Source organism: Narcine bancroftii, chromosome 1, assembly GCF_036971445.1.
Source record: "Narcine bancroftii isolate sNarBan1 chromosome 1, sNarBan1.hap1, whole genome shotgun sequence".
Lineage (NCBI taxonomy): Eukaryota > Metazoa > Chordata > Chondrichthyes > Torpediniformes > Narcinidae > Narcine > Narcine bancroftii.
In genome coordinates, this window is record NC_091469.1 from 472,246,805 (window position 1) to 472,258,461 (window position 11,657).

Here is an 11,657-nt window from a genome sequence, read left to right on the forward strand (position 1 = left end):
TATCTCTGGCTGGTTTCCCTCCCTCCTCTCTACCTGGATTCTCTCCCTTGTCTCTGTCTGCTTATTCACCCTGGTCCCTGCCTGTATTCTCTCCCTGGTCCCTGCCTTTATTCTCTCCCTTATCTCTGCCTGCTTACGCTCTCTGATCTCAGTCTTGTTTTCTCCCTGGTCTCTGACTGCTTTCTCTCCCTGGTATCTTTCTCTAGTCTTTGTCTAGTTTTTCTCTATGATATCTACCTTACTTTTTCTACCTGGTCTCTGCCTGGTTTCTGTCACTGGTGTCTGATTGGTTTCTCTCCCTGGTCTCTGTCTGATTTTGCTCCCTGCTCTCTGCCTGGTGTCTTTCCCTCATCTCTGCTTGGTTTATCTACCTGGTATCAGCCTGGCCTTCTACCTGGACTCTGCCTGATATCTCTCCCTGCTCTCTGCCTGTTTTCTATCCATGATCTCTGCCTCTTTTCTCTCCCTGTTCCCTGCCTGCATTCTCTTCCTGGTCTCTGCCTGCCTTCTCTCTAATTATATTTGCCTGGTTTCTCTCCCTATTCTCTGCTTGGTTTCTATCTCTGGTATCTGCCTGTTTGTTCAACCGTGTATCTGCCTGGTTTCTCTCCCTGGTCTTTGCCTTGTTTTGCTCCCTGATCTCACCATGGTTGTTCTCCCTTGTCTCTGCTTAGATTCTCTCCCTTGTCCCTGCCTGTATTCTCTCCTGCTTTCTCTCGCTGAACTCGGTCTTGTTTCTCTCTCTGCCTGTTTCTCTCCCGGGTCTCTGCCTGGTTTCTCTCCCTTGTCTCTGTCTGGTTTCTCTTGCTGGTCTCTGACTGCTTTATCTCCCTTGACTCTGCTTGGGTTCTCTCCCTGGTCTCTGCCAGGTTTCTCTCCCAGGTCTCTGCATGCTTTCTCTATCTGGTTTCTGCCTGCTTTTCCTCCTTGTTCTCTGCCTGCTTTCTCTGCATGGTCTCTGTCTTTTTCTCTCACTGGTCACTGCCTGGTATCTCTCCGTGGTATCTTCCTGCTTTTTCTCCCGGCATTTGCCTCTTATCTTTCTCTAGTCTCTGTCTGGTTTCTCTCCCTGGTATCAGACTGTCCTTCTACCTGGACTCTGCCCGATACCTCTCCCAGTTATCTGCCTGCTTTCTCCCCCTGCTCCCTGCCTGCTTTCACTCACTGATTTCTGTCTGGTTTCTCCCTGGTCTCAGCCTGACTTCTCTCCCTGGTTTCTGCCTGCTTTCTCTCTACTGATCTCTGTCTGATGTCTCTCCCTGGTCTCTGGTTTCTCTCGCTGGTCTCTGACTGCTTTCTCTCCCTTGTCTCTGGTTGGTTTCTCTTCCTGGCCTCTGACTGCTTTTTCTCTAGTGATATTTGCCTGGTTTTTCTCCCTTGACTCTGTCTGGTTTCTCTCCCAGGTATCTGCCTGATATCTCTCCCTGGTATTTGCCTGGTATCTTTCTCTAGTCTCTCTCTCATTTCTCTCCATGGTATCCACCTGGCTCTTTCTCCCTGGTCTCTGCCTGGTTCTTTCCTTGGTGTCTGATTGGTTTCTCTCGCTGGTCTCTGCCTGGTTTCTCTCATTTGTCTCTGCTTGGTTTCTCTCCCTGGTCTCTGCCTGTTTTCTCTCTATGGTTTATCTCTGGTTTCTCTCCATGGTATGAGCCTGTCTTTCTACCTGGACTCTGCCTGATATCTCTCCCATTTATCTACCTGCTTTCTCTCCCTGGATTCTGCCTGGTTTTAATACCTCTCTCTGCCTGCTTTCTCTCCCTGCTCTCTGCCTGTTTTCTCTCCCAGTTCCCTGCCTGCATTCTCTTCCTGATATCTGCCTGCTTTCTCTCTACTGATCTTTGCCTGGTTTCTCCCCCTGGTCTCTGCCTTGTTCTGCTCCAGGTCTCTGCCTGTTTTCTCTCCATGGTTTCTCTCTGGTTTCTCTCCATGGTATCAGCCTGTCTTTCTACCTGGACTCTGCCTGTTATCTCTCCCATGTATCTACCTGCTTTCTCTCCCCGGTCTCTGTCTGGTTTTAATACATGGTCTCTGCCTGCTTTCTCTCCCTGCTCTCTGTCTGATATCTCCCCCTGATCTCTCCCTGTTTTCTCTCCCAGATCCCTGCCTGCATTCTCTTCCTGCTGTCTGCCTGTTTCTCTCATTGATCTCTGTCTGTTTTCTCTCCCAGTTCCCTGCCTGCATTCTCTTCCTGATATCTGCCTGATTTCTCTCAACTGATCTTTGCCTCGTTTCTCTCCCTATTCTCTTCCTATTTTCTCTCCCTCATCTCTGCCTGCTTTCTCTTACTGATCTCTGTCTGATTTCTCTCCATGGTCTCTGCCTCTTTTCTCTCACTGGTCACTACCTGGTATCTCTCCATGGTATCTGCCTGCTTTTTCTCCCTGGTATTTGCCTGGTATCTCTCCCTGGTCACTGCCTGTTTTCTCTCCATTGTATTCACCAGTTTTCTGTCCCTGGTTCCTACCTGCATTCCCTCTCTGATCTCTGCCTGCTTTCACTCACGTATATCTGTCTTCTTTCTCTCCCTGTTCTCTGCCTGGTTTCTCACCCTTGTCTGTGCCTGGTTTCTACCTCTGATCTCTGCCTGGTTTCTCTCCATGGTCTCTGTCTGCTTTCTCTCCCTGGTCCCTGCCTGCATTCTCTCCCTTTCTCTGCCTGGTTTCACTCCCTGGTCTCTGCATGCTTTGTCTATCTGGTTTCTGCCTGCTTTCTCACCCTGGCCTCTGTCTGATTTCTTTCCATGCTCTCTGCCTGTTTACTCTCCCTGGTATTTGCCTGATATCTTTCTCTAATCTCTGTCTGGTTTCGCTCCCTGCTCTCTGCCTGGTGTCTCTCCCTCCTCCCTGCGTGGTTTCTCTCATTGGTATCAGCCTGGCTTTCTACCTGGACTCTGCCTGATATCTCACCCAGTTATCTGCCTGCTTTCTCTCCCTTGCATCTGCCTTGTTTTTAAAATTGGTCTCTGCCTGTTTTCTCTCCCTGATCTCTGCCTCTTTTCTCTCCCTGTTTTCTGCCTGCATTCTCTTCCTGGTCTCTTCCTGCTTTCTCTCTACTTATATTTGACTGGTTTCTCTCCCTATTCTATGTCTGGTTTCTCTCCCTGGCCTCTGATTGTTTTCTCGATAGTGATCTTTGCCTGGTTTTACTTCTGTTGTCTGCCTGGTTCCTGTCACTGGTCTATGCCAGGTACCTCTCCATGTTATCTGCCTGCTTTCTCTCCCTGGTATTTGTCAGGTATCTTTCTCTAATCTCTGTCTGGTTTCTCTCTATGGCATCTACCTGGCTTTTTCTTCCTGGTCTCTGCCTGGTTTCTGTCCCTGGTGTCAGTTTGGTTTCTCTCCCTGGTCTCTGTCTGCTTTCTCTCTACTGATTTTTGCCTGGTTTCTCTCCCAATTCTTTGCTTGATTTTTCTCCCTGGACTCTGCCTGCTTTCTCTCACTGGTTTCTGTCCATTTTATCTTCCTGGTCTCTGCCTGCTGTCTCTCACTGATCTCTGTCTGATTTTCTCCCTGGTCTCAGCCTGGTTTCTCTCCCTGGAAATCCCTGCCTGTATTCTCTCCCTTATCTCTGCCTGCTTTCTCTCATTGATCTCTGTCTGGTTTCTCTCCATGGTCTCTGCTTGCTTTCTCTACTGTGTTTCTGCCTGCTTTCACTCACTGGTCTATGCCTGCTTTCTCTCCCTGGTATCTACATGCATTCTCTCACTGCTCTCTGCATGTTTCTCTCCCGGGTCTCTGCCTGGTTTCTCTTGCTGGTCTCTGACTGCTTTATCTCCCTTGACTCTGCTGGGTTCTCTCCCTGGTCTCTGCCAGGTTTCTCTCCCTGGTCTCTGCATGCTTTCTTTATCTGGTTTCTGCCTGCTTTCTCACCCTGGTCTCTGCCTGATTTCTCTCTATGGTAACTGCCTGCTTCCTCTCCCTGGCATCTTTCTCTAGTCTCTGAGTGGTTTCTCTCTATGGTATCTACCTGGCTTTTTCTCCCTGGTCTCTGCCTGATTTCTCTTCCCTGGTGTCTGGTTTCCCTCGATGGTCTCTGTCTGGTTTCGCTCCCTGCTCTCTGCCTGGTGTCTCTCCCTCCTCCCTGTGTGGTTTCTCTTGTTGGTATCAGCCTGGCTTTCTACCTGGACTCTGCCTGATATCTCACCCAGTTATCTGCCTTCTTTCTTGCCCTTGTATCTGCCTGGTTTTTATAATTGGTCTTTGCCTGCTTTCTCTCCCTGCTCTCTGCCTCTTTTCTCTCCCTGATCCCTGCTTCTTTTCTCTCCCTGTTGCTTGTCTTCATTCTCCTCCTTGTCTCAGCCTGCTTTCTCTCAACTTATATTTGCCTGGTTTCTCTCCCTATTCTATGTCTGGTTTCTCTCCCTGGTCTCTGCCTGATTTCTCTTCACTGATTTCTATCTGGTGTATCTCCCTGGCCTTTGACTGCTTTCTCTGTAGTGATCTTTGACTGGATTTTCTCCCTATTCTCTCCATGTATTCTGTCTCTGGCCTCTGCCTGTTTGTTCAACCTTGTCTCTGCCTTGGTATCTCTCCATGTTATCTGCCTGCTTTCTCTTCCTGCTATTTGCCCGGTATATTTCTGTAGTCTCTCTCAGGGTTTTGTCCATGGTACCCATCTGGCATTTTCTCCCTGGTCTCTGCCTGGTTCTGACCTTGGTGCCTGATAAGTTTCTCTCCATGGTCTCTGCCTGCTTTCTCTCCCTTCTCTCTCTCTCTCTCTCTCTCTCTCTCTCTCTCTCTGTTTTTCCCCCCTTATCTCTGCTTGTTTTCTCTCCCTATTCCCAGCCTGCATTCTCTTCCTGGTCTCTGCCTGCTTTCTCTCACTGATCTCTGTCTGGTTTCTCTCCATGGTCTCTGTCTCTTTTCTCTCACTGGTCACTGCCTGGTATCTCTCCATGTTATCTGCCTGCTTTCTCTCCCTGGTATTTGCCTGCTATCTCTCCCTGGTCTCTGCCTGTTTTGTCTCCATTTATTCACCTGTTTTCTCTCCCTGGTTCCTACCTGAATTCTCTCTCTGGTCTCTTCCTGCTTTTACTCATGTATCTCTGCCTGGTTTCTCACCCTTGTCTGTGCCTGGTTTCTACCTCTGATTTCTGCCTGGTTTCTCTCCATGGTCTCTGTCTGCTTTCTCTCCCTGGTCCATGCCTGCTTTCTCTCCCTTGTCTCTGTCTGGTTTCTCTCTATGCTATCCACCTGGCTTTTTCTCCCTGGTCTCTGCCTGATTCTGTCCCTGGTGTCTGATTGATTTCTCTTCCTAGTCTCTGTCTGGTTTCTCTCATTTGTCTCTGCTTTGTGTCTCTCCCTTTGCTCTGCCTGGTTTTTCTACTTGGTATCAGACTATCTTTCTACCATTGACTCTGCCTGATATCTCTCCCTGCTCTCTGCCTGCTTTCCCCCCCTAATTTCTGCCTCCTTTCTCTCACTGATCTCCGTCTGATTTCTCCCCCTGGTCTCTACCTTGTTCTGCTCCAGTTCTCTGCCTCTTTGTTCTACCTGGTCTCTGTCTGGTTTCTCTTCCTGCTTTCTGCTTTGTTTATCTCCATGGTCTCTGCCTGGTTTGCCTCCATGTTATAAGACTGGCTTTCTACCAGGACTCTGCCCGATATCTCTCCCAGGTATCTGCCTGCTTTCTGTCCCTGCTCTCTGCCTGTTTTCTCTCCCTGATCTCTGACTCTTTTCTCTCCCTGTTCCTTGTTTGCATTCTCTCCCTGGTCTCTTCCTGCTTTCTCTCACTGATTTTTCTCTGGTTCCTCTCCCTGGCCTCTGAATGCTTTCTCTCTAGTGATCTTTGCTTTGTTTTTCTCCCTATTCTCTGCCTGGTTTCTCACCCTTTTCTCTGCCTGTTTTCTCGCCTTTGTCTCTGCCTGGTTTCTCTCACTGGTCACTGCCTGGTATCTCTCCAGGGTATCTGCCTGCTTTCTCTCCCTGGTATTTGCCTAGTATCTTTCTCTAGTCTCTGTCTGGTTTATTTCCATGGTATCCACCTGGCTTTTTTTCCCTGGTCTCTGCCTGGACTGTCCGTGGTGTCTGATTGGTTTCTCTCCCTGGTCTCTGCCTGGTTTTTCTGCCTAATATCAGGCTGGCATTCGACCTGGACTCTGCCTGATTTCTCTCCCTGGGCTCTGCCTGTTTTTTTTAAACTTTTAAACTGATGAACAATAGTGGCAAGCAGAAAACAAATAATATATCTAACAATTAGCCATAAACATGAATGTTACTTTTTATATATAAAAAAAAAGAGAAAAGACCCCCCTACCCCCCCTTCAGCCAACTCTCCTAAGGAGAGCGATAAAGAAAGAAAAAAGAAAAAAATATTAAAGAAAAGTTAAATATACATATTAATATCTAATTAATGTAAATTGAAATGTAAATATTCTGAATATTTACATATTAATAAAAAAATTACTTATTAATAAAAAATTATAATTATCACGCAAAACAAATGTAATTATCACGCAAAAGCCTCTGACAGGCTTTCTCTCACTCGTCTCTGACTGGCTTCACTCCCTGATCTCTGCTTCGTTTCTCTCACTTGTCTCTCCCTGCTTTCTCTCTCTGATCACTACCTGCTTTCTCTCTGTGCTTTCTTCCTCCTTTCTCTCCCTGTTCTCTGCCTGGCTCCTCTCACTAGGCTCGGGCTGGTTTCTCTCATCTCATTATGCCATCTATTAATATCAATCATATTTGTATATTTCCACGTACTAGCAATACATTTTTTTGCTATGGATAAAGCTAAATATACAAAAGCAAGCTGGAACTTATCTAATCCCAAACCTTTCAAAGGTTGCAAGCTACCCAATAATAATACTGTTGGATCTAAAACTATTTTAATCTTATACAGGTATTCTAAAACCGATTGAATTTTCTTCCAAAAAGATTGTATATGTAAACATGACCAAACAACATGAAAAAAACTTCCAACCATATCGCCACAAATCTGATTCATTAAAACCATATTTTTTAAATTTTTCAGGTGTTACCTGGTGTCTGCCTGATTTCTCTCCCTGGATCCTGCCTGCTTTCTCTCCCTGGTCTGTCCCTGGTTTCTCTCCCTGGTCTCTGCATGCTTTCTCTATTTTGTCTCTGCCTGCTTTCTCTCCCTGGTCTCTGGCTGCATTCTCTCCCTGTTCTCTTCTTGGTTTCTCTCGCTGGTCTCTGCCTGGTTTCTCTCGCTGGTCTCTGCCTGGTTTCTCTCCCTGGTCTCTGCTTGGTCTCTCTCTCTCTGGTTTCTGTTATCTGTCTGCTTCCTCTCCCTTGACTCTGCCTGGTTTCTCTTCCTGGTCTATTCCTGGTTTTTCTCCGTGGTCTCTGCTGGTTTCTCTCCTGGTCTCTTGCTGCATTCTTGCTGGTCTCTTCTTGGTTTCTCTCGATGGTCTCTGCCTGGTTTCTATACTTGGTCTCTGCCTGTTTTCTCTCCCTGTTCTCTGCCTGTTTCTGTCCTTGTTCTCTGTCTTCATTCTCTCCCTGGTCTCTGACTAGTTTCTCTCCCTAGTCTCTGTCATGCTTTCACTCCCTGGTCTCTACCTGATTTCTTTGCATGGTCTCTGCCTTTTCTCTCTCCCTGGTCTCTGGCTGCATTCTCTCCCGGGTTCCTTCTTGGTTTCTCACCCTGGTGTCTGCCAGGTTTCTATACCTGGTCTCTGTCTGCTTTCTCTCCCTGTCTCTGCCTGATCTCTCTCCATGGTCTGTGCCTGTTTTCTCTCCTTGATCTCTGGCTGCATTCTCTCCCTGGTCTCTGCCTAGTTTCTCTCCCTCGCCTTTGACAGGCTTTCTCTCACTCGTCTCTGACTGGCTTCACTCCCTGATCTCTGCTTCGTTTCTCTCACTTGTCTCTGCCTGCTTTCTCTCTCTGATCACTACCTGCTTTCTCTCTGTGCTTTCTTCCTCCTTTCTCTCCCTGTTCTCTGCCTGGCTCCTCTCACTAGGCTCGGGCTGGTTTCTCTCCTCATCTCTGCTTCATTTTTGTCGCTGTTCTCTACTTGGTTTCTCTGCCTTGTCTCTGTCTGGTTTCATTCACTGGTCTCTGCCTGGTTTCTGTCCTTGGACTCTGATTGGTTTCTCTCCCTGTTCTCTGTCTGCTTTCTCATCATGGTCTCTGCCTGCTTTCTCTCCCTTGTCTCTGCCTGCTTTCTCTCTTTGATCTCTGCCTGCTCTCTATGCATGGTCTCTGCCTTCTTTCACACCTTCTTCTCTGCCTGGTTTCTCTCCCTCCTCTCTTTTTCGTTTCTCTCCCTCTTCCATGCCTGCTTTCTCACCTTGGTCTATGCCTAGTTTTTTCTCCCTAGTCTCTGCTCCCTTGCTCTCCCTGGACTCTTCCTGGTTTCTCACCCTGGTCCCTGCTTCCTTTCTCTCGCTGGTCTCTGCCTGGCATCTCTCACTTGTCCCTGTCCGGCTCTCTCACTTGATAATGCTTGGTTTCTCTCCCTGGTCTCTGCCTGGTTTCTATGCATGTTCTCTACCTGGTTTCTCTCCGTGGTCTCAGCCCGCTTTCTCTCCATAACTCTGCCAGGCTTTCGCTCACTGGTCTCTGCCTGCTTTCTCTCTCTGCTCTCTGCTTGTTTTCTCTCTCTGCACCCTGCCTGCTTTCTCTCCCTGTTCTTTTCCTGCTCTCTCTCTCTGGTCTCTACTTTGCTTGTCTCCCTGGTCTCTACCTGGCATCACTCATTGGTCTCTGTCCACTTTCTCTCGCTGATCCCTGTCTGAGTTCTCTCCCTGGTCAATGCATGGTTTCTCTCCTTGGTTTCTATCCCTGATTTCTATCCCTGGTCTCTGCCTGCTTTCTCTCCGTGGTCTCTTCCTGCTTTCTCTCCCTTTTCTCTGCCTGGCTTCACTCATTGGTCTCCGCCTGATCATATCTCTATGATCTCTGCTTGCTTTCTCACCTTGTTCTCTGCCTTGTTTCTCACCTCATCTCTGCTTGGTTTCTCTCCCTTGTCTCTGTCTGGTTTCATTCACTGGTCTCTGCCTGGTTTCTGACCATGGTCTCTGCCTGCTTTCTCTCCCTGGTCTCTGCCAGGTTTTCTCTCATTTGTCTCTGCCTGGCTTCTCTCCCTTATCTCTGCTTGGTTTCTCCCGCTGTTCTCTGCCTCCTTTCTCTCCCTTGTCTCTGCCTGCTTTCTCTCTTTGGTCTCTGCCTGATCTCTATGCATTGTCTCTGCCTTCATACTCACTTTGTTCTCTGCCTGGTTTCTCACTCTCCTCTCTTTTTCGTTTCTCGCCCTCTTCTGTGCCTGCTTTCTCACCTTGGTCTCTGCCTGGTTTCTCTCCCTAGTCTCTGCTTCCTTACTCTCCCTGGTCTCTTCCTGGATTCTCACCCTGGTCTCTGCTTCCTTTCTCTCACTGGTCTCCGCCTGGCATCTCTCACTTGACCCTGTCCGGCTCTCTCACTTGATAATGTCAGCTGTCTCTCCCTGATCTCTGCTTGGTTTCTCTCCCTGGTTTCTGCCTGGTTTCTATGCATGTTCTCTGCCTGGTTTCTATGCATGTTCTCTGCCTGATTTCTCTCCGTGGTCTCAGCCTGCTTTCTCACCATGACTCTGCCAGGCTTTCACTCACTGATCTCTGCCTTCTTTCTCTCCCTGGTCTCTTCCTGCTTTCTCTCGCTAGTCTCTGCCTCCTTTCGCTCCCTCATCTCTGCCTGTATTCCCTCCCTGGCCTCTGTCTGATTTCTCTGCTTGTTCTCTGCCTGGTTTCTCTCACTGCTCTCCGCCTGATTTCTCTCTGTGATATCTGCCTGCTTTCTCTGGCAGGTCTCTGGCTGGTTCTCTTGCTGGTCTCTGCCTCCTTTCGCTCCCTCATCTCTGCCTGTTTTCATTCCCTGGCCTCTGCCTTCTTTCACTGCATTGTCTCCGCCTGGTTTCTATCGCTGGTTACCGCCTGCTTTCACTTTGTGGTCTCTGCCTGCTTTTCTTCCCTGGTCTCTGCCTGGCCTCTCTCCCCGATCTCTGATTGTTTTCTCTCGCTGGTCTCTGCCTGGCATCTCTCACTGGACTCTGTCCACATTCTCTCCCTTGTCCATGTCTGGCTTCTCTTCATGGTCACTGCATGGTTTCTCTCCTTGGTTTCTATCCCTGATTTCTATCTCTGGTCTCAGCCTCGTTTCTCTCCCTGGTCTCTGCCTGGTTTCTATGCATGTTCTCTGCCTGGTTTCTCTCCGTGCTCTCAGCCCGCTTTCTCTCCATGACTCTGCCAGTCTTTCGCTCACTGCCTGCTTTCTCTCTCTGTTCTCTTTCTGCTTTCTCTCCCTTGACTCTTCTTGCTTTCTCTCCCTGGTTTCTGCCTAGCTTTTCTCCCTTGTCTCTGCCTGGTTTCTCTCCCTGCTCTCCACCTGCTTTCTCAACTTGGTATCTGCCTGCTTTCTCTCCCTGGTCTCTGCTTGGTTTCTCTCCCTGGTCTCTCCCTTATCTTTGCCTTGCATCTCTCACTGGGGTCCGTCTGCCTTCTCTCCCTTGCCCCAGTCTGGCTTCTCTCCTTGTTCTCTGCATGGTTTCTCTCCTTGCCTTCTCTCCCTTATTTCTGTCCCTGGTCTCAGCGTCGTTTCTCCACCTGTTCACTGCATGCTTTCTCTCCCTGGTCTCTTCCTGCTTTCTTTCCCTGTTCTCTGCCTGGCTCCTCTCACTAGTCTCCGCCTGGTGTCTGTCCCTGGTATCTGCCTGGCTCTCTCTCCCTGGTCTCTGCCTGATTTCTCTCCCTGGTTTCTGCCTGCTTTCTCTTTTTTGTCTCTTCCTGGTTTCTATCCCTGCTCTCTGGCAGGCTTTCTCTCACTTGTCTCTGCCTGCTTTTTCTTCCTGGTCTCTGCCTGGTTTTTCTCCCTGTTCTCTGCCTGGTCTGTCTCTCTGGTTTCTGTTATCTGTCTTCTTCCTCTCCCTTGTCTCTGACACTGGTTTCTCTTCCTGGTCTGTTCCTGGTTTTTCTCCCTGATCTCTGGTTGGTTTCTCTCCTGGTGTCTTGCTGCATTCTTGCTGATCTCTTCTTGGTTTTTCTCCCTGGTCTCTGGTTTCTATACCTGGTCTCTGCCTGTTTTCTCTCCCTGTTCTTGTCCTGTTTTCTCTCCTTGTTCTCTGTCTGCATTCTCTCCCTGGTCTCTGACTAGTTTCTCTCCCTGGTCTCTGCCTGCTCTCTATGCATGGTCTCTGCCTTCTTTCTCACCTTGGACTCTGCTTGGTTTCTCTCCCTAGTCTTTGCTTCATTTCTCTCCCTGATCTCTGCCTGGCATCTCTCACTTGTCCCTGTCCGGCTCTCTCACTTGATAATGTCAGCCTTCTCTGCCTGATCTCTGCTTGGTTTCTCTCCCTGGCCTCTGCCTGGTTTCTATGCATGTTCTCTACCTGGTTTCTCTCCGTGGTCTCAGCCCGCTTTCTCTCCATGACTCTGCCAGGCTTTCGCTCACTGGTCTCTGCCTACTTTCTCTCTCTGCTCTCTGCCTGTTTTCTTTCTCTGCTCCCTGCCTGCTTTCTCTCCCTGTTCTTTTCCTGCTTTCTCTCTCTGGTCTCTGCTTTGCTTGTCTCCCTGGTCTCTGACGGCATCACTCATTGGTCTCTGTCCGCATTCTCTCACAGGTCCCTGTCTGAGTTCTCTCCCTGGTCTCTGCCACGTTTCTCTACATGGTCTCTGCCTGCTTTCTCTCCCTGTTCTCTGCCTGGCTTCTCTCATTAGTCT

General features: G+C 48.8%; 1 protein-coding gene and 1 pseudogene across 1 annotated transcript; both read right to left on the bottom strand.

The window, feature by feature from the left end:
- Nucleotides 1-1,694: 1,694 nt before the first annotated feature.
- Nucleotides 1,695-2,141, bottom strand: LOC138761244 (octapeptide-repeat protein T2-like). The gene has a single exon (XM_069933096.1). The coding sequence runs from the start codon at nucleotides 2,139-2,141 to the stop codon at nucleotides 1,695-1,697; it is 447 nt and encodes a 148-aa protein (XP_069789197.1).
- A 5,867-nt stretch (nucleotides 2,142-8,008) lies between these two features.
- On the bottom strand, nucleotides 8,009-9,148 carry LOC138761285 (uncharacterized; annotated as a pseudogene).
- Between the last annotated feature and the right edge of the window lie 2,509 nt (nucleotides 9,149-11,657).